Genomic DNA, 27,913 nt, shown 5'->3' on the forward strand with positions numbered 1-27,913 from the left:
AATGAAACTGAAATCAAAGTTTACTTCCTCATTGTGGATACCTCATGTGACAAGTTCCAATTTCTTTTTAAAGTCAGTTAACTAAAGTCTCCTTGCTACTCTGAAATCTTGGAAGCGATCACATCAATTCAGGAATTTTTTCTATGGGAACACCTGCTGATTCTATCACGTATGTAGTCTGTTCTTTTCCCCCCATTTGGTCTTTGAACACTCTCATTTATGATTTTAGCTTGCTCTACCTGCCAGATTTTAAATCTTTGGTTTCAGGAAGTAGACCAAAAACATGTTTCTCAGTCTCTGGTCTTTCTGATTTAAAAGAATCTATTTTTGAAAAGTTAATATTTGCTTGAACATCTAAGCTTGAGGCTAAACCCTAGCTTTCTCTGGGATATATTTGAAGGTTCATGTGTTTAAAATTCCAACTGTTTTGAATTAAAAAAGAAATGAGAAAGAAAGTAGAATCCAGATTGAGGCAATTAGTCACTGAACTTCTGTTGAAGTTCTTTGAATTAAATATAGTAATGGTGTTTTAAAGAGTACATAATTACTTTCTTTGAAATATATATTTGATTGTTGAAAAAGTTAAAAAAGGAAAATGCCCTGAGGATTTGAAACCAATAGACGGCAGTTACCTTTTAACTATCTTCAAAAGTTTGGGGCATTTTGTTTATTTATTTATTTAGCTACTGGGGATTGAACCTAGGGGTGCTCAATCACTGAGCCACATTCTCAGCCTTTTTGGGGGCAGGGGATTGAACTCAGGTGCACTTGGCCACTGAGCCACATTCTCAGCCCTATTTTGTATTTTATTTAGAGACAGGGTCTCACTGAGTTGCTTAGCGCATCGCTATTGCTGAGGCTGGCTTTGAACTCTCCATCCTCCTGCCTCAGTCTCACAAACTGCTGGGATTACAGGCTTGCACCACCACACCCAGCCACGCCCAGACTTTTTAATATTTTCTTGAGAGACAGGGTCTCATTAAATTGCTGAGGTTGGCTTTGAACTCACAATCCTCCTGCCTGACCACTGCACCTGACTTATTTTTTAATTAAATGCATTTTTAACTGTTACATAAAAACATACAATTTTGGGCTGGGATTGTGGCTCAGCAGTAGAGAGATCGCCTAGCACGGGCAGAATCCCGGTTCGATCCTCAGCACCACATAAAAATAAAGGCATTGTGTTGTGTCCATCTATTCCTAAAAAATAAATATTAAAAAAACAAACCATACAATTTGTACGTATTAATGGGGTATCATCTGATGTTTTGATACATATACACATTGGATTGTGGATATTTTATTTTTTTAATTTTTTTTTAAAGAGAGAGAGAATTTTAATATTTATTTTTTAGTTTTTGTATGTGGTGCTGAGGATCGAACCTGGGCTGCACGCATGCCAGGCGAGCGCACTACCGCTTGAGCCACATCCCCAGCCCTGGATTGTGGATATTTAAATAGAAGTTAAGATGAGCTCAGGTATTCAAAAATTCAGAAGATGAATTGATTTTTTGTAAGGGTTTCCCCCACCCCGCTTTCTGGTGCTGGGAATCAAACCAGGGCCTTGCACATGCTAGGCAGCTAGGCAGGCACTCCACCACTGAGCTACACACAGAACCCTCAGCTCTTCTTTTGGTTTTGTTTAGGTTTGATTTGGTTCTTTTGTTTTGGGTTCAGGGAATTGAACCCAGGGGTGCTTAAAAGAGCCCACATCTTCAGCCCTTTATATTTTATTTAGACAGGGTCTTGCTGAATTGCTTAGGGCCTCACGGGGTTGCTGAGCCTGGCTTTGAACTTGTGATCCTCCTGCCTCAGCCTCCCAAGCTGCTGGGATTACAGGTGTGTGCCATCGCACCCAGCCCTTATCCTCCTCTTTAGCATGATTTTCTGTTTTGGAAAGTAAGAGGAAATTTTCCCTTAGAAAATTAGATTAGATGTATTGGCAAATCCTAAAAAGTCCCGTCTTTTTAACCCCTAAGTGTGTTTGGTTTACCAGATACTGAGGAATTTCTGAAAATCATTTCTTAAAGTGCTGCTAAGTATTGGAAATAATATTTTAGACATAATTCTACACATATTCCTCCTGACTGTGTACTTCAGGAAGTTGCCTGTAGAATTCTGATTTGTAGGAGTGTGTTCCTTTGGTAGACTCTGCATTGCTACTTTCTGTTTTGAAAATACATGGTCACAACATATGTAGCTAACAGTGAGGCTTCCCTTAAACAGAATGAAGTGGCTGCTTTATGTGTCCTTGGTGTGCTTCTCTGCAATGGCACAGCTGCATAAAGACCCTGCCCTGGATCACCACTGGCAGCTCTGGAAGAAAACCTATGGCAAACAATACAGACAAAAGGTAGATGGGGTTCTTACTGGAGCAAAATGCTTCCTTTTGAAATTATATTCTTTACAAACTGTGTTTTCCACAAATATTATGCAATTACTTCTTGCCTAATGCTCTTTTGGGTAGTATACAGCAGGAGACAAAATGAACTTCCAGTTATTATGGAGTTTATTTTATAGTGGGAGAGATGAGAAATAAGTAAATAAATAAGCAGATGTATGGTATGCTAGATGGTGAGAAGTGCAATAGAGAAAAATAAAGCAAGGCATGAGGGATTGGAAGGGCCCTGGGTGGTGGCTGCACTGAGGGGTCTGTGTGTGTTAGGATGGTGAGGGAAGTCCTCATAAATAATGTGATATTTGAGCAGAGAATTGATAGAAGTCAGGGAGCAAGCAAAATAGGTAATGTAGTAAAGGTTTCAAGTCAATGGAAAATGAATGCAAAGCTCTAAGGAAGGAGCACATTTGGTACATTTGAGGAACAAAAAGTCGTAAAAACTGCAATTACCCCATTCCTGGAACTTAGAATTGCTAATAACTGTTGTTTCCTAACTCTCACTTCCCACTTTGTACTTTTTGTTTATATTTCAAAGTATATTTGTTGATTGTTTTTAAAATTTTAGCTGCGTTGTTTAGAATAACTAAGTCCTATAACTATGTAACACTTCTAAGTTAGGATAATGTTTATTTGATGTATTGCTTTGTATAAAAATGATATGCTTAGTAAGTCATGCATTCTAAGTTCTCTCTTTTAAAAAAAATATTTTGGTTTTTAGTTGTAGTTGGACACAATACCTTTATTTTATTTATTTTTAGGTGGTGCTGAGGAATGAACCCAAGGCCTCACACGTGCTAGGCAAGTGCTCTACCTCTGAGCCACAGCCCAAGCCCTCTAAGTTCTCTTCTTATTTATTCATTTATGAAAAGGAACTCCTGTGCGGGGAGATCTGTGAAGGAGACACATAAAGGGCAGACACAGACACACAGGGAAGCTGCAGACAGACAGAAGGATGGTAAACAAAAGGGTGTCTACTCCTCTCTACTGTCCTCTTTAATAACCCAAAAAATGACTACACTGTAACCGGTGTATTCCTTTAACCCTGAGTGCTAGCTGGTTGAGAAGGTCCAGGTTAACACAAACACAGAGCCTCTCTCCTTCAAAGTATGTCACTATGGAAACCAGGTAGTGCACCAGCCGAGTTTTCTTACTAGCTCAGAGGGAGGAGCGGGACACCCCAGGTCTGGGAAGCGGGGTAAACCTGTGAAGGACAGTGCTGTGGCAGCCAGGCGTCCTGTGCCTTTGCAAGGAGCTTCCCAGTCACCAGGTTTTACCTAGCAGCCAGGCATCTGTGTCTTTGCACAGAAACTTCCTAGTCACCAAGCATGAAACCATGAAACAGGGATGAAGTTTGTAGATCCCAATCCCAAACACAGAATTCCTACAGCTCCCCTCTTTTGTTTTTTAAGGCTTTTTGGATTAATAATGTCGGTTTCCTTCTTAATGCTGGTGGGGGCAAAAAAATAGCAAAGGCATTGATAACAGCAAGTGCAGCACAACAATTCCAATAGCAATAGACATCCACCTATGAATAATTATTTGACCCAGGTGAAATTAGCCAATCCTACAAGTCTAAACCTCCATCATCTTGTCGGACCTTATTAACAATGTCCCTAAGGTGGTCTAGCTCCTTTGAAATGGAATTAACTGTTATCACTCAAATTAAAGCAACACATATTATTAGACTCCTGACATCCTTTATGATATAACAACAACAGATAATCAATAGCAGCTTGATTGTCAAGAATGGCTGGACAGTGCTGTATTTGTTCTCATTAAGCATATTCATGGCCAGAGAAGTAGGATTAATACTTTTTACCACAGCACAGGCCAGCTTCATAGTGGTTTTATAAGTCCCGACAGTTAGTCCAGGGATACCCACTAAGGAAAATGCCAAAGCATCAAATTCTGCCTTAGAGAGAAGATGTATGGAATCATCACAGTTCTCATCAAGGGGAATAGAACTCTTATGAATATGTTGTGCAGGATGGTGGCCCATTAAATCCTGCGAGGATGGTGAGAACACAGTTAATTTGTTGAGACAACAATGAGTACCATGTGACATTCTTGCAGGTATATAACAATTTTAGCCAAGCAACCCAGATATTATAATAGGTTCTAGAAGTCCAGAAGTCTGACTGTACTAAATTTCCCACAGCTGGGGTACAACAGCAGAAAAACATTATAATAAGGATCAAAACATTTACAGAGTTTTGTGTGAGTTTAGCAAACAAAGCAGTAACTAAGTTTTCCAGAGCACATTTTAACCCCCTTTGAGCCAACAGCTGTTGAGCTGAGGCTGTTAATGATTTTATATCCCCCCAAGTCAGTGAAAGTCTAGCAGCTTGGGATTCTCTTTTGTGTTCCATATCTGTCCTCCTTTAATGTTTCTTCTCTATCGAGGAGAGTAATAATTGTCCTTTTGTTTGGTGGGACTCTCCTCATCCAGGATCAAACGAAACTTGGGAATCGGGTTGTGAAGTTCCTGCTGTCCATTCACAATCAATAGATCTCATACATGGAGCTGGAGTCCAAGCAGGACCTGTTGGTGTAAGCACAGCAGTCTATCCTTTTCCCCATGTGATCAGAGGCATAGGTCTTGTCATCCTGGGTCTGGAACCCTATATTTTACATAAATTTTTAGTAATGGCTGTTTGGGAATAAAATGTCTATCCAAAGCAGACAACTAATTGTGAGTGTTAACTTTGCATTGCATATTGAGCATATTAACTGTAAATAAAATAATATTTAAAGCATTATTAATATGAGAGATGCTAGATTACCCCTTTTTCGTTTTAGTTTTAAAAGGCAAGTTTTAAGAGTACAATGTGCTCATTTAACCAAAGTTTGTCCAGTAGGATTATGAGGAATTTTATGATTTAAAATTATATTACATTGATTACAAAATTGTGCAAAAGCAAAAGATGTATATGCAGGGGCATTATCCATCTTTAAATGAATAGGCTTGCCCCTGGTGGCAAAACAAAGAAATAAATGAGAAATATAAGCAGATACCTAGCTCAAATAAACCCAGAATGGGGATTAATAAAAACATGAAGAAAGGAGTAAGGATGAAAAGGAGGAAAATGAGTAACATCTATTTGCCAAAGTGCATTAGAATGGAGGCTCTGTGGATTCATAATTTTTTACATAGGGGCCCATAAGAGTACACAGTCAGAACAATTGTTAACTATAGCATGAGCCTGTTGAGAAGAGATGGAAAACATTTTTATTAGTGATTGAACATTTTGATGAAAAAAAATCCATGGGATCTCACAGCACCTGAAAACAAAGGATAAAGGGATTTTATAGCTTCATCTGTGTAAGCGTCACTCTCCATCAAAGGTCTAGAAATCTTGGTGTGGCTGTGTACATAAGCAAGGAAGATGGGAGACATACGATGCTGTAAAAGAGTTTAAAGGGTTTTAGAGACAGTAAATTGGAAACCAAATGAGGGCATAACACAGCCATGGAAATATGAGGCACAAGCTTAGCTATACATTGAGAATTTGTAATAACATTTAAAATAGTAGAAAACAGTTTTAACATCAGGATAATGGTAGCTAACTCAGCTCACTGTGGAGAAATTTGAGGTAGGGTATAATAGTCAGCCCATTCTCCATTAATAAAAACAGACTTTATTCCTCTTTGTTTACTTCCATCTGTATACACCATTATTTCATCTACAAGTGGAACAGTAGAAATTAAGGAAAAGGGATATAATTAAGGAACCTGATATAACAGAGAGAATTGTCTATTATGAAGCATGTGAAAATCAACAGGTGCTAAAAAATCTGTTAATATAACTTGATAATAGTATGAACTGTAATTATTAGAGATATATAAAGTTTTTTTTCATAAGCAAGGTATAAAACATGAATATCCATGCCTGTTAAGGATAAAATTTTAGTATAATCATCAGCAATTAATTGAGCATACATATCAGTAAAAGACAAAATATTGGGGCTGGGGTTGTGGCTCAGTGGTAGAGCTCTCATCTAGCACACATGAAGCACTGGGTTCAATACTCGGCACCACATAAAAATAAAATAAAGGTTATTATGTCCACCTACAACTAAAACAAATATTAAAACAACAACAACAAAAAAAGACAAGGGCTGTGGTTGTGGCTCAGTGGTAGTATGCTCGCCTAACATGCATGAAGCACTGGGTTCGATCCTCAGCGCCACATAAATGTAAAATAAAGATATTGTGTCCACCTACAACTAAAAAAAAAAAAGATAAAATATTACAGATAAAATATTTTCAGACAAAATATCTGAAAAATGAGAAAAAATATAACCATTTTATTATATATAACTTCTTATTAAGAATAGCAAATACTCCTGCAAAAGCATAAGGCTTTCCAACAAGAACTATCAATGATAATGGCACATTAGATACAGGAAGTCAATCCACCATCACTGTTGATAACTTTTCATTAATTCTCTGTAAAGCCTGTTATAAAGAAGGAGTCAAATAAAGGAAGGAGGCAGCATCCTGTTTCTTTAACAACTGGAAACAAAAGGAGAGATCAGCTTGGCACCAACTATAATTTTTAATTAATTTATTTAAGAAACCATATTTATGAAGACTAATCCCATTTATGTTAAATTTAATTTACTCATTTTAATTGTAATGTAAAAACACAAGAAAAACATGATTAATCATATTAATCATCCTTTTTCTGTTGAAGAAAAGTTTTTGAAGTAATGGATATTACATTATATCTCAGATATTTTTTAGAAATTAAGATTTTATTATTTGGCCACCTAGAAAAACCCATGAGCCATACATAACCTTAAAGACATCTATATATTTATTTAATTATTTGATTTGAATTAAGTTATCTGGATCCATTTAATTCTTTAAATTTAATAGGTGAGTACTCATTTGTCTAAGTGTCAATTCAATACCAAGTATATAATATATAGAAATAAGACAGGCCTGTGTAATTGGAAATGTCAGGTATAAAATCCAATAACCATGATGGACATTGAAATCAATGGTTCATATAGCTCGAATTTTTGTCCCTGATGGTTATCAGACTCATTTTCAACATAACCATGTTTATATCTTCCTAAGATTTATTAAAAGAAATCCTTTGAATGTATTTAAGAGTTAACACCAGAGAAATTGGCCTTTGCATAAAGACAGAATGTAAAAACTTTTATAGTTAGAAAAAACAAGACTAATCAGAAAAACCCCATCAGCTTGCATAGAATATTTAAAAACTTACATTGTAGTAATATCAACTTTTTAAAATCAGGTCAGAGCATACCTTTAACTCAGACCAGAATCATTTGGAAGCCTGTGAAATTCTTAAAAAAAAAACAAAAAACAACTTTTTTTTTTTTTTTGAAAAAAGAAAACTTGCACATTTGAAATTTTTCTGCTTTTTTTAAAATTTTTATTATTGGTTGTTCAAAACATTACATAGTTCTTGACATATCATATTTCATACATTTGATTCAAGTGGGTTATGAACTCCCATTTTTACCCCGTATACAGATTGCAGTTTTTCTGCTTTTTAAAAAAAATTTTTTATTTCTATATGTGATGCAGCATTAGGGAGGGGAAGGAGCTGGCTAAGAATGCTAGCTAAAAACAGATAAGATAGCCAGCCAAACAGCGTGGACTTAAAAAAAACACTTTTTTTTCTTCTTTTGTATAAAACGGTTTTTTACAATCCTATTAAATCATATAGGGGCTGTAATTCACATTTATTTATTTATTTATTTATTTTTTAAAGAGAGAGTGAGAATTTTTTAATATTTATTTTTTAGTATTTGGCAGACACAACATCTTTCTCTGTATGTGGTGCTGAGGATCGAACCCGGGCCACACGCATGCCAGGCAAGCGCGCTACCGCTTGAGCCACATCCCCAGCCCCTGTAATTCACATTTAAATACAAGGCTAGGGCTGGGGATGTGGCTCAAGTTGTTAGCGCGCTTGCCTGGCGTGCGTGCGGCTCCAGGTTCGATCCTCAGCACCACATACAAACAAGGATGTTGTGTCCGCTGAAAACTAAAAAATAAATAAATATTAAAAATTTAAAAAAATAAATAAATAAATAAATAAATACAAGGCTAGGAAAATTAGAAATCCAGCAGAAGTTAAAAAGTAAGGAAAACTGTTGTAACCATTCTTTTATAAGATTATTTCCTTAGAGCGTGATGTTGCAGTTTATAATTTTTCTCGAGAGTTGTTCTTTTCTTTTTTCTTTTAGTTTTAAACCTTGCAAATCTTGTAGTAGTTTCCAAAGATGGTTGAACATAAGCAATGATTTGTTGTGGATTGGAAGGAGCAGAGCATGGTAGCCACAGGGAGATTTTGGATACTTGTTTATTGTTGTTTTCTTTTCCTCAAACTTTCCAGGCCCCATGAGGCCATGAATGAATGGACACTTGTTTATTTTTATTTTATTTTCCCCAAACCAGGGTGGTCTCTTTTTAAAATTCCAACACGAATATGTACAAATATTCCCCCCTTATCATCATTCTCAGAATAACACAGTAAAACTGTTATTTATGTAGCATTTACATTTTTTTAATATTTGTTTTTTAGTTGTAGTTGGACACAATACCTTTATTTTATGTATTTATTTTTATGTGGTACTGAGGGTCGAACCCAGGGCCTCGCACGTACTAGGCAAGTGCTCTACCTCTGAGCCACAACCCCAGCTCCTTTATGAGGCATTATAAGTAATCTAAAAGTGATTTAAGCTGGGTGTGGTTGTGAATACCTGTAATCCCAGCAGCTCAGGAGGCTGAGGCAGGAGGACTGCAAGTTTGAGGCCAACCTCAGCAATTTAGTGAGGCTCTGAGCAATTTAGCGAGACACTGTCTAAAAATCAAAAATAAAAAGGACTGGGGATGTAGCCCAGTGGTAAAGTGCCTGGGCTCAATCCTAGACACCAAAAAGGAAGGAAGAAAAGATGAAAGGAAGGGAAAGAGGAAGGAAACAACAAAAAACATGTTCCCAATGAGAGGGGGTTGCATAGACTTGCTGCCTAAAATCAGGTTCTGCCCTGGGGCTTACCCTACTCAATAAAATGAGGCAGAACAGGTGTTGTTGACTGATTACTAGACCTAAGGCTTATTCTGGCTTTGGTTGTTAGTTATTCTAGGAAGTACATTGTATGTTATATTTTATTCTATGTAAATGAATCTCCTGGAGGACAAGTAAACCAACAGTCAGCTTAATCAATTCACTCTGGATGAAATTCAAATAATAGAACAGTGGTAGGGTACTAGCCTAACATGCACGAAGCCCTGGGTTCAATCCCTAGCACTATCAACAAAAACAGAAATTTAAATAATAGAACCAAAACTCTATGACTTTTTAAAACTATATGTAAAAGAAAAAAAACAACCACACTATGGAACATTAAATCATGAACTAAAAGAGAAGTCTTAGAAATGGAAAATAAAAGTTATTTCAATGAAAATTCAATCAAAGGAATAAATTCCAGAATGGAAACAGTTGGATAGAGTCAATAATCTGAAAGAGTCAATAATCTGAAAGCCCCACTTGGGGCTCAAGCGGTAGTGCGCTTGCCTAGCAGGCGTGAGGCACTGGGTTTGATTCTCAGCACCGCATTAAAAAAATAAAATAAAGATATTGTGTCCACCTAAAACCAAAAATAAATATTTTAAAAAATAATAATCTGAAAGACAATACTGAGGCATTCACCCAAAAACAGCTCACAGAAATAAAAAGAAAATTCTATGAAAATGCAAGGAAGAGAGATGAAAGAGATTTTGAGGCTCCAAAATACATTTGAGAGGTGATTTTGAAGACAAGAACTAAATGGAATGTTGGAGAAAAAAAACATATGAAAAGATATTGGTTGAGGATTTCCTGATATGATAAAAAGTCCCAAGTCATCCAATCAAGAATACCCAGCAGAAGGTAAATAAAGAAGCCCACAACCAGACCCAGGAGAAAGAAAAATCACAAAAACTACCAGAGTTAACAACAGAGGTTATAAAAATACATTAAAGAGAAATGAAAATGAATAGAAATTTAAACAAAAAAAAAAAATAGAGGTTGGGGCTGGGACTGTACCTCAGTGGTATAGTGCTTGCCTAGCACATGTGAGGCACTAGGTTCGATCCTCAGCACCACATAAAAATAATTAAATAAAATAAATACATTGTGTCCATCTACAAAAAAACAAAAAACCCACAGAAACAAAAATCAGAGGTATGATTATTACAATGACCTTTTATCTGCAATAATAGGTACCAGAAGACATTGAAGCCATATCTTCAAATAGCTGGAGATAAGTAGCTGGAAATTTATAATCAGCTAAATTTATTTTCAAGAATGAGAGTAAACAAATATTTTATAAAGATATATAAAGATTAAGGGATGGGCTGGGTTTGTGGCTCAGTGGTAGAGTGCTTGCCTAGCATGTGTGAGGCACTGGGTTCAATTCTTAGCACTGCATATAAATAAATAAAATAAAGGTCCATCAACAACTAAATCATATATATATATATATATATATATATATATATATATATATATATATGAATGATTAAGTGAGTTTACCACTGAAGGATGTTTCCAGTTAAGGATATTTGCCACTTAGGATAAAAACATCTTATAAAAGATACTTTTCAGGCTGAGGCTGTGGCTCAATGGTAGAGCACTTGCCTCACATGTACGAGGCCCTGGGTTCGATTCTCAGCACCACATTAAAAAAAAAAAAGTAAGTAAAACAAAGATATTGTGTCCATCTACAACTAAAAAAAATTTTCAAAAATAAATAAATAAAAAGTAAAAGAAACTTTTCAATAAACAACAGTTTCCAGAAAGAAACTTTTTAGCATGTTAAGGAGAAATTCATAATGTATACCACAAGATAATATTAATAATCATCAAAGCAATTAAAAACAAAAATTATGATTAATTAGTAATTTTAGCAGTTATATTGAATATATTCATTCATTTTTGTGCTCCTAGACAGATCCATATTTAGTATAATGACTTGTAAAATGCTATTTTCATTATTGAACAGTTATTTGTCCAAGATTCAGTATAATTCTGTTCTCTTTCCTTGTATTTTAGAATGAAGAGGCAGCACGGCGTCTCATCTGGGAAAAGAATCTCAAGTTTGTTACGCTTCACAATCTGGAGCATTCAATGGGAATGCATTCATATGATCTAGGCATGAACCACTTGGGAGACATGGTAAGTAAATTACAAATAACCCTACTTTCATGTCCAGGTAAGCAGAATTTCTCTCTCTCCAAAAGCAATTTGAAGGTAAACAGCCACAAAGGTGAGTGTAGCCAAGGCTGCAGGTGCAGTTCAGTGGGAGAGCTCTTCTTGCCCAGCATTCATGAGTCCTTGCTTCAATCCCTAACCCTGCAAGAAAAAAAAAAAAAAAAAAAAAAAGGCAAGAGAATATAGCCACATGCATTCCAAGTGTGAAAACAGTAGAATTGACTGTAACCACGTCCTTGTTTAGAGGAATTTTAAACTCACAGTCTTCAATGGATTTTTTTTTTAAGAATTTAACCTTTATTTTTTATTTATTTGTATTTCATGTGATGCTGAGGATGGAACCCAGTGCCTCACACATGCTAGGCAAGCGCTCTATCCTAGCCCCACTATGTTTTTTTTTTAATGGATTCTAGAAGGCATTTTCTAAAGATTATTCAGTCTTTTATAGTAACTTAACATATTTATGAAAGTCTAAATTGGCTAATATGATCCCTTGCTTTCTTTTTTTTAAATTTTTTTTCTTTTTTTTTAAAGAGAGAGAGAGAGAGAGAGAGAAAGGGAAAGAGAGAATTTTAATATTTTATTTTTCAGTTTTCGGCAGACACAACATCTTTGTTTGTATGTGGTGCTGAGGATGGAACCCGGGCCGCACGCATGCCAGGCGAGCGCGCTACAGCTTGAGCCACATACCAGCCCCCTGATCCCTTGCTTTCTTAGTGGGAGCATGTGAGAACTTAGTGTCATAAATAATCTCTTGTTAGGCTTTTATTTTTTAGATTTTGTAGCGCTGTGAACTAAACCCAGGGCCCTGTGCATACTAAGCAGGCACTCGACTACTGAGCCACCTCCATAGCCCTCCCTTAGTTTATTTTTTCTTTTCTTTTTTTTTTTTTTTTGTACCAGGGATTGAACTCAGGGGAATTCAACCACTGAGGCACATCCCCAGCCCTCTTTTGTATTTTTTATTTAGAGACAGGGTCTCACTGAGTTGCTTAGCGCTTTGCGTGTGCTGAGGCTGGCTGCGAACTTGCAATCCTCCTGTCTCAGCCTGCCCAGCCGCTAGGATGACAGGCGCGAGTTTTTGCACCCAGCTCTCCACTAGTTTTTATCTCCCTTTTTACCCTAGGAAACTACCATTTGGGGGCTGGAGATGTGGCTCAAGCGGTAGCGCGCTCGCCTGGCATGCGGCCCGGGTTCGATCCTCAGCACCACATACAAACAAAGATGTTGTGTCCGCCAAATACTAAAAAATAAATATTAAAAAATTCTCTCTCTCTCTTAAAAAAAAAAAAAAAGAAACTACCATTTGGGTCAGAATTAAGAATTGCAATACTTTTTGGAAGGAATCCCCCTTGTAGACCAAATTCCTACTTAACTGCAGGAATTTCCTTTGTAATGCTTTCTCACAAGGAAAACCAAATTTGGCCTGCTTTTTAGACAGCATTTTTATAAAATTATGTCTTAGTTTGAACCAAACATCTGACTCCGTGTAACTTCTAGTTTTTACCATTTTCTTTCTCTTCTTCCCAATGCAAGTGCTTAGCTAACTGGGATGCTAATGTAAAGTGCAAGACCAAAAACCCAGATAATCCACTCTACTAGCCAATAGTACCTAAGTTGGTCACTACCATTATGATATTTCTCAGTTTGAGAATATATTCACATTTACAGTTTATAGGGTATTAAAAAGAAGAATTAAGTAAAGGGGGACATATGTTTGCTTTGTAGACCAGTGAAGAAGTGGTGTCTTTAATGAGTTCCCTGAAGATTCCCAGTAAATGGCACAGAAATGACACTTACAAGTCAAACCCTAAGCAGAAATTGCCAGAGTCTTTCGACTGGAGAGAGAAGGGGTGTGTTACTGAAGTCAAATCCCAGGTGAGTTTTACCATCCCAGCCTCTGCCCCTCAAGAGAGCTCTCTCTTTCTGTCTAGCTGCACAATCTGGCAGTGACTCTCCAAAGTCTCTTATGTGTCTTTCCAATTGTTTCTGTACTTGTTTCCCCAACTAAATTTTAAGCCCCCGAAGGCAAGGGTCACTTACTGTACTCTATTTGTTGTCCCCACAGCTCTTCGAACACAATGGTAATACAGCTACCTTAGACAAAAACTATGAACTATGTCATTAGATTTATCAAACAAACTTTTAGTGCTCATGACATTCATTGATTGCACTAGACCCACCATCAAGCCATTTGCTTGAGAGTCACCGGGAGTGTGAGAAAACCCTGACCAAGAAGTTTCACTCTCCATCTAACTTCTGAATTTCAGGGTTGAAGGTGAGGAAAGAACTAGAGTTAGACTGACCTACAGATTGTACAGTCAAGTTAATTCAAAGCTAGGTTTGCATTGTTAAAATAAGAAATCTGTGTTTTGTTAAATTGATGTTCCTATGTTGTATTTTCCATGAGTTTTTTTTTTTTTAAACCTACAAAAATCCTAAGTTAGTCATAGGTAACTACGGGTAGAACACGTGTCACCTCAGAAGTTAGGGTAAAGGAGAAGAAACAGCATTCTAAGCAGCTGCCCGAGCTTGTGACAAATGAAGAAAGTAAAAGGTACTACTTGTATTCTTTCCCACTCATATATTTTTCTTTCAACTAGTTTTGGGTTTCTTACTCAAATTTCTCTAAAAATAGAAGTTTGGGAAAACCCAAAGACCTACATTTTTAGGTATTAACTCTGAGTATGAGCTCCTTTCCCTGGGTGCTTGCATTTTAATGACCAAATTTTCTTTAACCCAAAGCAATTTCAATCTGTTCTATTGCATAAACATCAAGGAGGGAGGGGAGGAGAAAAGAGAGGGAGACAGAGAGAGAGAAACACAAGCAATTGTCATGGAACTCTATATCCTCTATACCTTCTGTTAACTAAAGCAGATTTGTGGTTTTCTGTTTGTTTATACCTCCCTAAAAAATAGCTTCTGAAAACATTTCTAAGGATAATAATGTAAAATGTTTACCTAGTATTAAAGGTCTTGCTTTCAGGCATTATTTGGCAGGAGGGAGGGTACCCTAAGGCAAAAAAATCATTAAGTCACTCAAAATCACTTAACTGGGCTGGGCTTATAGCTCAGTGGTATAGAGCCCTTTCCTAGGATGGGTGAGGCTGTGGTTCGATCCTCAGCACCACATTAAAAACAAAAAACAAATAAATAAAATAATGGTTAAATTCTTTTAAAAAATCACTTTATTGTGGACATGTAACCCCCTTCTTCATAGGTGGAGACAGGTGAGATCTGGCACATGCTCAGTGAATATTAATTCTTAATATATTTGATTATGCCCATTATGTTCTTAGCTCAGCCATTTGTAAGTCTCCATCAAGGTTGGATCTTATCTAGAGGACAATCAAATATTTTGCTTTCATTCCCATTGTCTAAGAGAGAAGGAAAGTAAAGTAGGGGATCCCTTCTTGGGAACTATTGACAGAGCTAACCTAACTTGGAGTTGCCCAATTTTTGTTATGGAAGCCATCTATCAGGAGCCTCTCTGGAAATACTCGCCCTTAAGTCCCGAGTGAGAGATACTGAACAGTGCCCTGCAATAACTTGGGCTTTACCTCCACTGGGATGATGAGGCGTGGCTCCAGAGAAGGTGTCACCTGGTGGGGATGAGTTACACTCACCTGCTCCTTTGTAATCCTACCCCTTTGCCCTTTTGGGGATAGGGCACCTCCCCTTGTGTGTCTCTATATAAGAATAAAGAATTCCAGTAGCTCTCTCTTTTTCCATGGACCCCTACGGTCAGAGAGCTGTCCCGGATTTTGAAAAGGCACTTCTGTGTGTTTGCGTGCTTTCTTCACCGTTTTCTTAAGTTATTGGAATAGTCAGATTTGTGAACCCAGCACAGGTTGCCAGCTAGGATAGATGGCAATAGCCATCCTTACTTTCTATTAATGCAGTGTGTCATTGTCTCTGTTTTAGGGTTCCTGTGGTGCTTGCTGGGCTTTCAGTGCTGTGGGAGCCCTAGAAGCACAAGTGAAGATGAAAACAGGAAATCTGGTCTCTCTCAGTGCCCAGAATCTGGTGGATTGTTCAACTGAAAAATATGAGAATAAAGGCTGCAATGGTGGCTTCATGACGGAGGCTTTCCAATACATCATTGATAACAACGGCATTGATTCAGAAGCTTCCTATCCCTACAAGGCCATGGTGTGTCACAGGCAAACTCTGGTTGCTGCCCCATGACCTCATATTATCTGTGTACTGACTACACCACCAAGCCAACTGATGGAGAAGCAGTGTGGGTGTAAAAGAAAGAGAACTCCAATCGGGAACCCTCCAGTTCTCAAGACTTCTCTTTCTTTTTTTTTTTATTTTTTAATTTTTTATTGTTGGCTGTTCAAAACATTACATAGTACTTGATATATCATATTTCACAATTTGATTCAAGTGGGTTATGAGCTCCCATTTTTACCCCATATACAGATTGCAGAATCACATCAGTTACACATCCATTGATTTACATATTGCCATACTAGTGTCTGTTGTATTCTGCTGCCTTTCCTATCCTCTACTATCCCCCCTCCCCTCCCCTCCCCTCCCCTCTTCTCTCTCTGCCCCCTCTACTGACATTCGTTTGTCCCCCTTGAAGGGTACACTTGTACATTGCTGGTGGGACTGCAAATTGGTACAGCCAATTTGGAAAGCAGTATGGAGATTTCTTGGAAAGCTGGGAATGGAGCCACCATTTGACCCAGCTATTCCCCTTCTCGGTCTATTCCCTAAAGACCTAAATAGAGCATGCTACAGGGACACTGCTACATCGATGTTCATAGCAACACAATTCACAATAGCTAGACTGTGGAACCAACCTAGATGCCCTTCAATGGATGAATGGATAAAAAAAATGTGGCATTTATACACAATGGAGTATTACTCTGCATTAAAAAATGACAAAATCATAGAATTTACAGGGAAATGGATGGCATTAGAGCAGATTATGCTAAGTGAAGCTAGCCAATCCCTAAAAAACAAATGCCAAATGTCTTCTTTGATATAAGGAGAGTAACTAAGAACAGAGTAGGGTCGAAGAGCATGAGAAGAAGATTAACATTAAACAGGGATGAGAGGTGGGAGGGAAAGGGAGAGAGAAGGGAAAATGCATGGAAATGGAAGGAGACCCTAAGACTTCTCTTTCTTATGCAATAACCTTTTTTTGTTTTTTTAAAGAGGCACTGGGAATCAAACCCAGGACCTTGTACTATATCCCCATCCTTTATGCAGTAGCCTTTTTAATTTATTAGTTGCACAATGTTTATTAAACAAACAAGTAGCATTCATACTTAAACACAGACTTTAAGCATACCATCCTTAAAATTCTTTGTGTATCTGCCTAATATTTAAACTTTCTTGTTCTGCAGCCTACCATATTCAACCTTATTCTCTCAAACCATAACCAGATCATTCTTCTACCTACTAAGAAACTCAATAATGTTCTGTTTTTCTTGCAAGTTTGTTACATATATTGTTAAATAAGTCATGTGCATATTGCAGAAAATTTAAAAAAGAGAAATATCACTCAAAAGTCTCCCTATCTTAACTACTATTATTTTGGTTTATTTCTCTCAAGCTCTTTTCCTGTGAAGCACCTAAAATATAGTTGCATGTACCACAACCATGAATTCATAATCTCCATTTTCCTACTTAAAATATACTGTTTTCCATATTATATGATCTTCTAAACCATCATTTTAACTGCAAATCATTTTGCACGTATTATATCATCAAAAAGACTTTAAGGTTTCAATCTAAAGTTTATGATGTAGTATTACCACTACAATACACCTCAGAGTATGAGGAGACATTGCCTGGCAAGTTTTGCATGTATGAAGATGTTCACAATTTAAAACCATAAAATAATTCTATATTACCTCTGTCATAGGTGAAATCTGGAACCATTAGGACTCAGACAATTTAGATTTTCTTTCTTTAAAAATTAGAGGGTGTCTTAGACACTTGAAAAGGTTAAAGTGAGGGGCTGAGGATGTGGCTCAATTGGTAGCATGCTTGCCTAGCATGCGTGAGGCACTGGGTTTGATTCTCTGCATCACATAAAAATAAAATAAAGATATTGTGTCCACCAAAAATAAAAAATAAAAAATAAATATTTTTTAAAAAAAGGTTAAATTGAGCAAAGAAAACATATTTCACAGGACATAGGTGGATTACTGTAATTCTAGCAACTTGGGAGGCTGAGGCAGGAAGATCTCAAGTTCAAGGCCAGCCTCAGCAATTTAGCAAGGTCTTAAGCAACTTAGCCAGATCCTGTCTCAAAATTAAAAAACAAAAAGGTCTAGGAACATAACTCTGCGGTACAGTTCCCTGGGTTCAGTGCTATAAATTGCAGGGGTGCGGGGGAGAAAGAAAGGCAAAGAAAATATTTGAAAACCAGACTTAGAATATTAGTGATTTATAAAGAAAGTCAGAATATACTATTTATCTGAATTATCATTTTTTTTTTTGGCAGGATGGAAAGTGCCAATATGACTCAAAAAATCGTGCCGCCACGTGTTCAAGGTACACGCAACTTCCCTATGGTGATGAAGATGTCCTGAAAGAAGCTGTGGCCAATAAAGGACCTGTGTCTGTTGCTATAGATGCAAGTCATCCTTCTTTCTTCCTCTACAAAAGTGGTAAAAACAGATATTTTATCCTCTTGTTTTATGCTGCCCTGTACTATAAGATTATTCTTCCCCAATCTCTCCCCCTCTGAGTGTTTAGATAGCTTAAACAAAATCTTCATTTCATATAACCTTTTTGTATCTATTTCTAATATACTTATTAAAGCTTATTAACACTATAAGACAGGTACTTAGTAAATAATTTAGATATATTATTTTATTTAAATCTTCAAAATAACTCAAACTTACAGATGAAAAAGTCACTCGAGAGGGGTTAATTTGCTTAAAGTCACATAACTTGAAAGTGATTGATCTAGGACTAAAAATTATGCAACAAATTCAGCAAAGTTGCAGGAAACAAAGTCAACATACAAAAACCAGTTGCTCTTTTATATATCAAATAGCCAATTATCTGAACTAGAAATCAAGAAAGCAATCCCATTTACAATAATTACCAAAAAAAAAAAAAAACCCTATGAATAAGTTTAGCTTAAGAGGGGAAAGATCTCTATAATGAAAATAAAACTGATGAAATAAATGGAAGAGAATACACACACACACACACACACGAAGGCTATCCTGTGTTCCCAGGTTCACTGGAGAAGTCAATATAGCTAAAATGTCCATGCTACCCAAAGTGAGCTACAGATTTAATGCAATTTCTATCAAAATACCAAAGCCATTTTTCAATAACTAGAAAAAAAATCCTAAAATTTGTATGGAACCATGAAATACTCAGAATAGCCAAAGCCGTCTTAAGCAAAAAGAACAAAGCATGAGGCGTTATAAAACCTGGCTTCAAAATAAACTACAAAACTATAATAAACAAAACAGCATGGTATTGGCTTAAAAACAGACACATTGACCACTGGAACAGAATAGAGATCCTACAGTAAACCCACACATCCACAGTCAACTGATTCTTGACAAAGGTGCTAAGAACAAACAGAGAAAAGACAGTCTTCTCAATAATGGTGTTGGGAAACTGGATATATATGCAGAGGATATCCTATGAAATGAGACCCCTGCCTCTAATGGGTTACAAAAATCAACTTAAAATGAACTAAAGACTTAAGCAGCTTGAGACCTGAAACTACTAGAAGAAAGCATAGGAAGAATGCCTGTGGACACTGGAATTGGCCAATAGTTTTTGGACAAGACTTCACAAGCACAAGGGGAAAAAAAAGCAAAAGTAGACAAGTAGGGTTTCATCAAACTAAAAAGTTTCTGCTCAGCAAAGCTGAGTGAATCAACAGAGTGGAAAGATGACCTACAAAATGGGAGAAAATATATGAAAACTTTAAACTGATAAGGGGTTAATATTCAGAATATGTAAGGACCTTAAACAACTCAATAGTAAATAAACAACCTGATTTAAAAATGGGCAATCCAAGCTGGGCCCAGGGGTGCATTCTCATCACCCCAGCTATTTGGGAGGCTGAGGATTGCTTGAACTTACAAGTTTAAGACCAAGCTAGACAAAGAAATATCTCAAAGGAATGGGGGGTTGAGGGTTGGAACAACAGACCTAAATAGACAAATAGCCAACCAGTATGTGAAAAAAAAAAAAAAAAAGTTCAACATCACTAATCATCAAGGAAATGCAAATCAAAACTGCATGAAATACCTCCTTGCTCCGGTAAGAAAGGTTATTTCCAAAAAGACAAAATATAACAAGTGCTGATGAAGATATGCAGAAATGGAAATCCTGTACACTCTTTGGTGGGAATATAAATTAATACAGTTGCTGGGTATGGTGGCACAAGTCTGTAATCCCAGTGGCTCAGGAGGCTGAGGGCAGGATAATACAGCCAACCTCAGCAATTCAGGGAGGCCCTAAGCAACTCAGAAAGGCACTGTCTCTAAATAAAATATTTAAAAAGGACTGGGATATGGCTCAGTGGTTAAGTGCCCCTGGGTTCAATACTTAGTACTGAAAAAAAAATTAATACAGTCATTATTGAAAACAGTATGGTGGTTCCTTAAAATCAAAACTACCATATAACATATGATCCAGCAATACCATTACTGGATATATATTCAAAGAAAATGAGATCAGTATGTTGAAGAGATATCGGCATTCCCATGTTTATTGCAGCACTATTCACAATAGACAAGAAATGGAAACAACCTAGGTGTCCATCAACTGATGAATGGATTAAGAAAATGTGGTACATATATACAACATGGAATGCTATTCAGCCATAAAAAAAGAATGAAATCTGGACATTTACAACAACATGAATGGAACTGAAGATCATTATGCTAAGTGAAATAAATCACACACAGAAAGACAGGTACCACTTGATTCCACTCATGTGGAATATAAAAAAGTTGATCTCATATCAGTTGAGAATAGAATGGTGGTTATCAGGGACTAGAAAGAGCAGGAAGTGAGAGGGATGGTGACAAGTTGATCCAAGGGTACTAAGTTATAGTTAAAAGGAGTGTGCTATTGCACATAAGTAACACATTAAGATAATGATAATGTTTATTTGATTATTATTACAAATGCTCGTGTTTCTCATTCTGGGATTTTTCATAAGTACAATATTTAAATAAACAAGTGATTTTCTCAAAAAAAAAAAAGATAATGATGATATTTAAAAAAAGGTGATGATAATGTAGTGTATATTTCAAAAACACAGAAGAAAAGAATTGGAATGTTTTCACCATAAAGAAATGATAAATGGGGCTGGGGTTGTGGCTCAGTGGTAGAGAGATAGCCTAGCACATGTGAGGCCCTGGGTTTGATCCTTAGCACCACATAAAAATAAATAAATAAATAAATAAAATGAAAGTATTGTGTCCAACTACAACTAAAAAATAAATATTTTTTAAAAACTTCTTAAAAAAAGAAAAAAAGAAATGATAAATGTTTGAGGAAACAGATATGTTAACTATCACATGGTTGCCCATAAATATGAACTATTTTGTTTTATGTATCAGTTAAAAAGAAATCTAAATTTTAAAAAATAAAGGATTTCAGGGCTGAAGTTGTGGCTCAGTGGTAAAGCGCTCGACTAGCATGGGTGAAGCCCTGGGTTCCATCCTCAGCACCACATAAAAATGAGTAAATAAAATAAAGGTATTGTGTCCAACTACAACTAAAAAATAAATAAATATTTTTTAAAAAATAAAGGATTTCAACAACAACAACAAGTACTCAACTTCATTCCTAAGCCTGTGCGTTTAACCCCTGGAGAGACTTTGCAGTGTAGGTGTAGCACAGCAGTGTATAAGGAGGGCACCTAACACTATTTTTTAAGTTAATACTTAAAAAAAATACACAGACATACAAAACTCAATAACATATTTTCTGAGTATCCACTAAAGGTAGAACATTGTATAATGTTCATTATATATATAATATTATATAATGTTCTGACATCCATCCAAATATATAAATATATATATATATATTTTTAAAAACATATAATTATATAAATAAAATATATGCTTTATATATATATTATTTTGTGTGTGTGTGGTGCTGGGGATTGAACCCAGGGCCTTGTGCATGTGAGGCAAGCACTCTACCAACTGAGTAAATATATTTTAAACCTCACTTTGAAGAACATAAAAAATCAGAACATCACATTTAATAAAGAATGAAAATGTATGAAGCAATTTAGGCATATACATACAAAGAAATACAATAACCATATATAAGTTTTAAATAATTAGACAAAGGTGCTGGTTTATCAGAGATTTCTGAGGGAAATATGGATTGGTGCCAAACTTGGCAAGAACCTGACAAATACAGCACTGATGGCAAAGAGTGGTGAGCTCTACGTAGCTGAAGCATGAGAATATATATTCCTGATGTCTTAATGAATCCTGCCATATATCCAGAGGAGTCTAATAAAAATAATAGAATTTTCAAATGCCCTTTATTATCATATATCATTCACTATCTTTCTCTACCCATACTTTATTTGCAGGTGTCTACTATGACTCATCCTGTACTCAGAATGTGAATCATGGTGTACTAGTGGTTGGCTATGGTAACCTTAATGGGAAAGACTATTGGCTTGTGAAAAATAGGTAACGTATTTCACATTAGTATATTTAATTAAATCAGGAATTCAAGGGAGCCTCGATAAATGTGCTCTTACGATTATGATGACAATCATGATACTTACAATGATGAATATTTATAGCTTCTTACAAAGTGACATTCTGAATTACTCAGTGCCCCTATTTCTCCACTTACTGTCTTGCCTTCATCTCTGTTTTCATCATTTACCTTCTACAATACTAGAGCTCTACCATCTGCCCATTACTCTTCTTATTCTACATTTTTCTACGTCATTGTGACCTTAAACATAATCTATAAGCTGATGGCTTCTCTGTCTCTAGCTCTAGCTCTGACATCCACCCAGAACTTCAGACTTATCTAGTTATATACACTTTTCCTATATTTTAGTCTCTCCAAACTCAACCTGCCTAAGAACTCAGTACCTTCTCCACCATACTATTCTCTCCAGAATTTCCCATATCAATAAATGGCAACATCACACAATACAGTCACCTAATAAGATGCTACGGAACCATCCTAGAGCCTTCCAGTTCCAATCAAGCAACAAGTCAAACTGATTTTACCTGGCACCCATCCTTGGTTCTGTCTCCTCTCTTCTTCTATTACTCCTCTAGTTCAGACATCTCTGACCTGGACTACTGCTGCAGCCTTCTAACTCACCTCCTTTACTTGTAAACCTGTCTTTCTTACTGCTGCCAAACTGATTTAAGGTAGGAGTCTGCACTTATAGTGCTTCTACTTAGTACTGTTCAATGTAAAATTAATGTTTCCTGCATAATGAAAAGTCTTCCATGTTGTAATCCTTACCTGTCTCGCCAGTCTCAAATCCTGGCATTTATTGTCCCATACTTTCCACTCTAGTTACATTGAACGATTTGTAGTTATAATCTTCATTCTACCATTTTATCCTTCATATCTTCATGTCTTCTTCTTTATTCTTTCTTTGCCTTCAAAAGCAGCTCAGGCATTATCTATTCCAGAAAATCTTTGAATCTTTGTGCCAAGTAAAATGTCTTTCTTCTATGCTGACCAAATGTCCTATGACTAGGGAGTCACAGCATGCTGTACATTATGTGTACACTTCCTGTCATTCCAATATTCTGTATATGCCTTTGGGATAGAGATTATGTCTTGTCTTTTATCCTCCGTACAGTATGAGCAGCACCTAATGGCCCCTCAATATACATATTAAAATTACATCTATATAATTCATAAACAAAAGGAATGTGACTTTTAGAAGCGTAAAATGGGAGGAATATGAAGAGTTAAGACTCACACATACTCAAAGCATCTTCTTATATTATATTCCTATGGTTGCCATAACAAAGTACCACAAATTGAGTGACTTTTTTTAAAACTTTTTTTAAGTTGTTGTTGGGACACATGCCTTTATTTTATTTATTTTTATGTGGTGCTGAGGATCGAACTCAGTGCCTTGCATATGCTAGGCGAGTGCTCTATCTCTGAGCCACAACCCCAGCCCCAAATTGAGTGACTTGAAAAACAAAAGTTTAGGCCAGGCACAGTGGCACACACCTGTAATACCAGCATCTTGGGAGGCTGAGGCAGGAAGATTGCAAGTTCAAAGCCAGCCTCAGCAATTTAGTAGACCCTAAGCAACTCAGTGAGACCCTGTCTATAAATAAAATACAAAAAAGGGCTAAGAATAGTCTCAGTGGTTTAGTGTCCCTGGATTCAATCCCTGGTACCCAAAACAAAACAAAATAAAAAACAAACCCACAAGAATATATGTCTTCCAGTTCTAAAGGACAGATGTCAGAGATAAAGATATCATCAGGGTTAGGTTTATGATCATAAGGTTTATGAGGAAGAAAATGTTCACAGGCACAAAAAGAATACTATATAATTGTAGTTATATGTGAGATCTAAAAAAGTCAAACTCATAGAAATAGAGGGCAGGACAGTAGTTGCCAGAAGATAGGGATGGGGAATATGAGGAGATGTTGACCAAAAGGTACAGACTTTCAATTATAACATGAAAAAGTTCTGGGGATCTAATGTACAGCATAGGCGGAAATAGATGTGTTACTTAATTTGATTATGATAATCATTGTACACCCTGAATATATAATATTTGTTAATTAAATATATTTTTTGGGGGGGATGGGGGATTGAACTCAGGGGCACTCGACCCCTGAGCCACACACATCCCCAGCCCTTTTTTGTATTTTATTTAGAGACAGGTCTCACTGAGTTGCTTAGCACCTCGCCATTGCTGAGGCTGGCTTTGAACTTGCTATCCTCCTGTCTCAGCCTCCTGAGCTGCTGGGATTACAGGTGTGCACCACTGTGCCTCACTATATATTTTAATTTTTAAAAGAATGCTTGGGGCTGGGGTTGTGGCTCAGCGGCAGAGTGCTCACCTAGCACGTGTGAGACCCTGGGTTCGATCCTCAGCACCACATATAAATAAATAAATAAAATAAAGGTAGTGTGTCCAACTACAACTAAAAAATAAATATTTTTAAAAAATGCTCCACACCTTTCCCCTAGCTTCTGAAGGTTTGCTGGTTTTGGTTTTCCTTGGCCTGTAGAAACATCAGTCTGATTTCTGCCTCCGATTTCACATGACATTCCCCCTGTTTGCTGTGTCTAATATTCTGTCCTCAGGCTTGACACAGTGGCACATACCTATCATTCCAGCCACTGTAGAGGATGAGGCAGGAGGATTGCCCAATTCAAAGCTAGCCTCAGCTACTTAGTGAGACCCTACACAACTTAGTGAGACCCTGTCTCAAAGAGTAAAAAGTGCTGTGGATGTGACTCCGTGGTACAGCAGCCCTGGATTCAATCCCCAGTGCAGCCCCTAAAAGTCTAGTAGACACATAAACCAGTAATATAGTTGTTTGCTATCATCACAATTGTATGTGCTATATAATTTGTGTTTGTGGAGGGGGTGACGGGTTTGCTGGTGATCAATCCCAGGGCTTCATACATGCTAGGTAAATGCTCTACCACTGAGCTAAATTCCCAGCCCTGTGCTATGTTTTCATACAAGTGGCAATATAGCAGAATTGTTTACACTAGCATCACCACACACACATAATGCCTAGTGCTATAACATTATGATAGCTACAACATCACTGGGTGATGGAATTTTGCAGCTCCATTATAATCTTATTTGACCACTTTGTATATGTGATCCATTGCTCACTGAAATGTTTTTATGCGGCATATGACTGCAACAATATCTATAACTTCAGTTTTCACTACCAGAATTCAGGTCCAAACTCAGCTCAGAAAAAGTGATTTATTTTACCTAGTTTTTAAGGCAGCAAATACTAACAAAAATTATGAATTATAAAAGATCCTGAATGTTCTGGTCTCAATTTCCTTCCCTGTACTACTTCACTTGCAGGGATAACACAGGGATAGGGATGGTACAGTTAGAGTTGCCTTTGCAATAAAACAAGTCTAGATCTGAACCTCGGCTTCATAATTTACCATCTGTGTTACTTTTGACAGTGATAATACCTCACAGGATGATGACTGAGTGCTGTAACTAGGGCACAGATAAAAACATAAAATAGAGAAAATATCTAATGTATTGGGAAAGCAGCAAGAAATTTAGTTGAAAGGAAAATTGGATATCTTCAGTGAAAGAGTGGAGGGAAAGAAAAGGGCAGAAAGTTGGTTTGGGGCCAAGTTGTGAATAGCAGAGGATAGCAAAATGAGAAACTTCAGTTTCTTAGGCAAAGGGAAGCTATTGCAAACTTGTTGCGCAGGGATTCAGAAGAAGATTGTGATTTTTACACGTGGCGGAGAGAAGAAGTGCTGCTTTACTGCTGGAAATCAAGCAGCATAATTTAAAGGGACTGTGCTTTAAGAGGTTTTAAATATTCTTTGTGTCAGTCCTCACTGGACACTTTTCGGGTCTTATTTTTATCTCTGCATCATTTGATACAGTAGCCTACTCCATTTCACTTCTCTCTTGGCTTTAAGACATCATTATGTCCTGATTTTTTGGTCTCTTGGTCATTCCTTCTCAAATACTTTCATAGACTCCTTTTTTCCCTTCTTGTTCTTCCTTTTACTTATTCGTTATGCTCTCCTTAAAAACCTCTAATGATTTTGCACAAAAAAACTTTTACACTAAAATTCAAACCCCATTGTCACTGCTTATAAAGGAATGTATTGTTCAGTATCTATTTTGATAAGCAAAAGCAATAACAATAAGCTCTTGCCAAGATATTATTAATATTAATTACCATTTATTGCCTGCTTACTCTGTGCCAGACAGGTTAGAATATATTTTTGTTCACACATGATAATTTTTAAATTGGTATCTTTATGTCAAGCTGCAAAAAAAAAAAAAATTTAAATCCTCTACATCCATGGAACCAAAAAGTGAGTGAACCATTGGTTTTCTCTAACCATTAGCTGGCTTATGAATTCTCTCTGTAAATCTTTAACTTAGGCAACAAACTTCTGATTAAACAAGCGTCAGGGAGCTCACCTTCTCACAGGGTAACATATCATTTTTTATAGCTTTACCTATGATAAAGTCTTATCTCACATCCGCTTCCAGATCAAAAAGCTCTTTCAGAACTGCACTGTTTATCATTTACTTTAGAATCCCCTGACCTGACATTTTCACAGTAGTTACTCAAAAGTATTTCTTAAAAAGCTATTCTCCAAAAAAAAAAAAAAAAAAAAAAAGCTATTTCCAGGGGCTGAGGCTGAGCTCAGTGGTAAAGTGCCTGCCTCGCGTGTGTGAGGCTCTGGGTTCGATCCTCAGCACCACATAAAAATAAATAAAGATATTGTGTGTTCATCTACAACTAAATAAATATTTTTTAAAAAGATATTCTCCAGATGAATTTTAATTTGTTAGAAAATCATCATCCATGATCCTACTATGCAAATTTAGAGATTGGTTATAAAGGATAATACCACTCTTTCCCTATAGAAGGTAAACGTCCATTTTTTCCTTAAGTAATAAGTCTATTCAACACTATAGAACTAAAGCCTTCCAAACTGTCATTTGAAAATTGCCTGCATCTCTGGGGAAATTATTATGTTATTTCATTCAAATTGTCTTATAGCTTTTCACATATAATTATTTTAGAATAAAAACAACCAAAAAGATAAAAAGTTGATAATATGATTTTGATTTTTTTCATTTGTAATTTTGTGTCATTTCTTTTTCTAAAGCTGGGGCCTCCACTTTGGTGAACAAGGATATATTCGGATGGCAAGAAATAGTAAAAATCATTGTGGGATTGCCAGTTATTGCTCTTACCCGGAAATTTAGAGGACCTCTTCATTTTATAACAAGTCAAGAAGATGAAATACTTTCTCTTAATTTTACCTGCTGTAGAAATAAAGATGAAATGTATCAACATCAATGTATATTTACCATTACTAATTAGAAAATTTTGCTTTCACTTTATAAAGCTTTGCATATTTCTGAAAAAAGCTTGCAAAGTAAATGAATAATGTACCATAGATGTCACTGTATTAGAATTGGTCCACCAAGGACAATCTGAGAAGTTTGTCCTTGTTTTATTTTGCACTCTTTATTTTTTTCTTTCAATAGCCTTTTGTAACTTGGTGGTCTAAAAGAGCTTAATAAATCTATTTCAAATTTC

At 36.5% G+C, this 27,913-nt stretch overlaps 1 protein-coding gene across 3 annotated transcripts; it reads left to right on the forward strand.

Annotated features, from left to right (window-relative positions):
• The first annotated feature begins 59 nt into the window (after positions 1 to 59).
• Positions 60 to 27,913, forward strand: Ctss (cathepsin S). Of its 3 annotated transcripts, none has more exons than XM_027953693.2 (10): positions 60 to 169; positions 2,227 to 2,353; positions 3,157 to 3,196; positions 4,848 to 4,948; positions 11,478 to 11,600; positions 13,365 to 13,514; positions 15,561 to 15,788; positions 18,106 to 18,271; positions 22,204 to 22,306; positions 27,477 to 27,913. In XM_027953693.2, exons 1-10 carry the CDS (start codon positions 144 to 146, stop codon positions 27,574 to 27,576), a joined length of 1,164 nt encoding a protein of 387 aa, XP_027809494.2. In that variant the 5' UTR covers positions 60 to 143; the 3' UTR covers positions 27,577 to 27,913. The 3 variants fall into 3 exon arrangements, with proteins under 3 accessions (XP_027809494.2, XP_027809495.2, XP_071474566.1); XM_071618465.1 differs by lacking the exon at positions 60 to 169 and adding an exon at positions 1,777 to 1,839; XM_027953694.2 differs by lacking the exons at positions 3,157 to 3,196; positions 4,848 to 4,948.

Source organism: Marmota flaviventris, chromosome 10, assembly GCF_047511675.1.
Source record: "Marmota flaviventris isolate mMarFla1 chromosome 10, mMarFla1.hap1, whole genome shotgun sequence".
NCBI lineage: Eukaryota > Metazoa > Chordata > Mammalia > Rodentia > Sciuridae > Marmota > Marmota flaviventris.

Coding starts and splice junctions, on each gene's coding strand:
- Ctss (XM_027953693.2), top strand. CDS start 144: ATGGGAACACCTGCTGATTCTATCAC. Junction 170..2,226: donor ACACCTGCTGATTCTATCAC/GTATGTAGTCTG, acceptor TCCCTTAAACAG/AATGAAGTGGCTGCTTTATG. Junction 4,949..11,477: donor TCCAAGCAGGACCTGTTGGT/GTAAGCACAGCA, acceptor CTTGTATTTTAG/AATGAAGAGGCAGCACGGCG.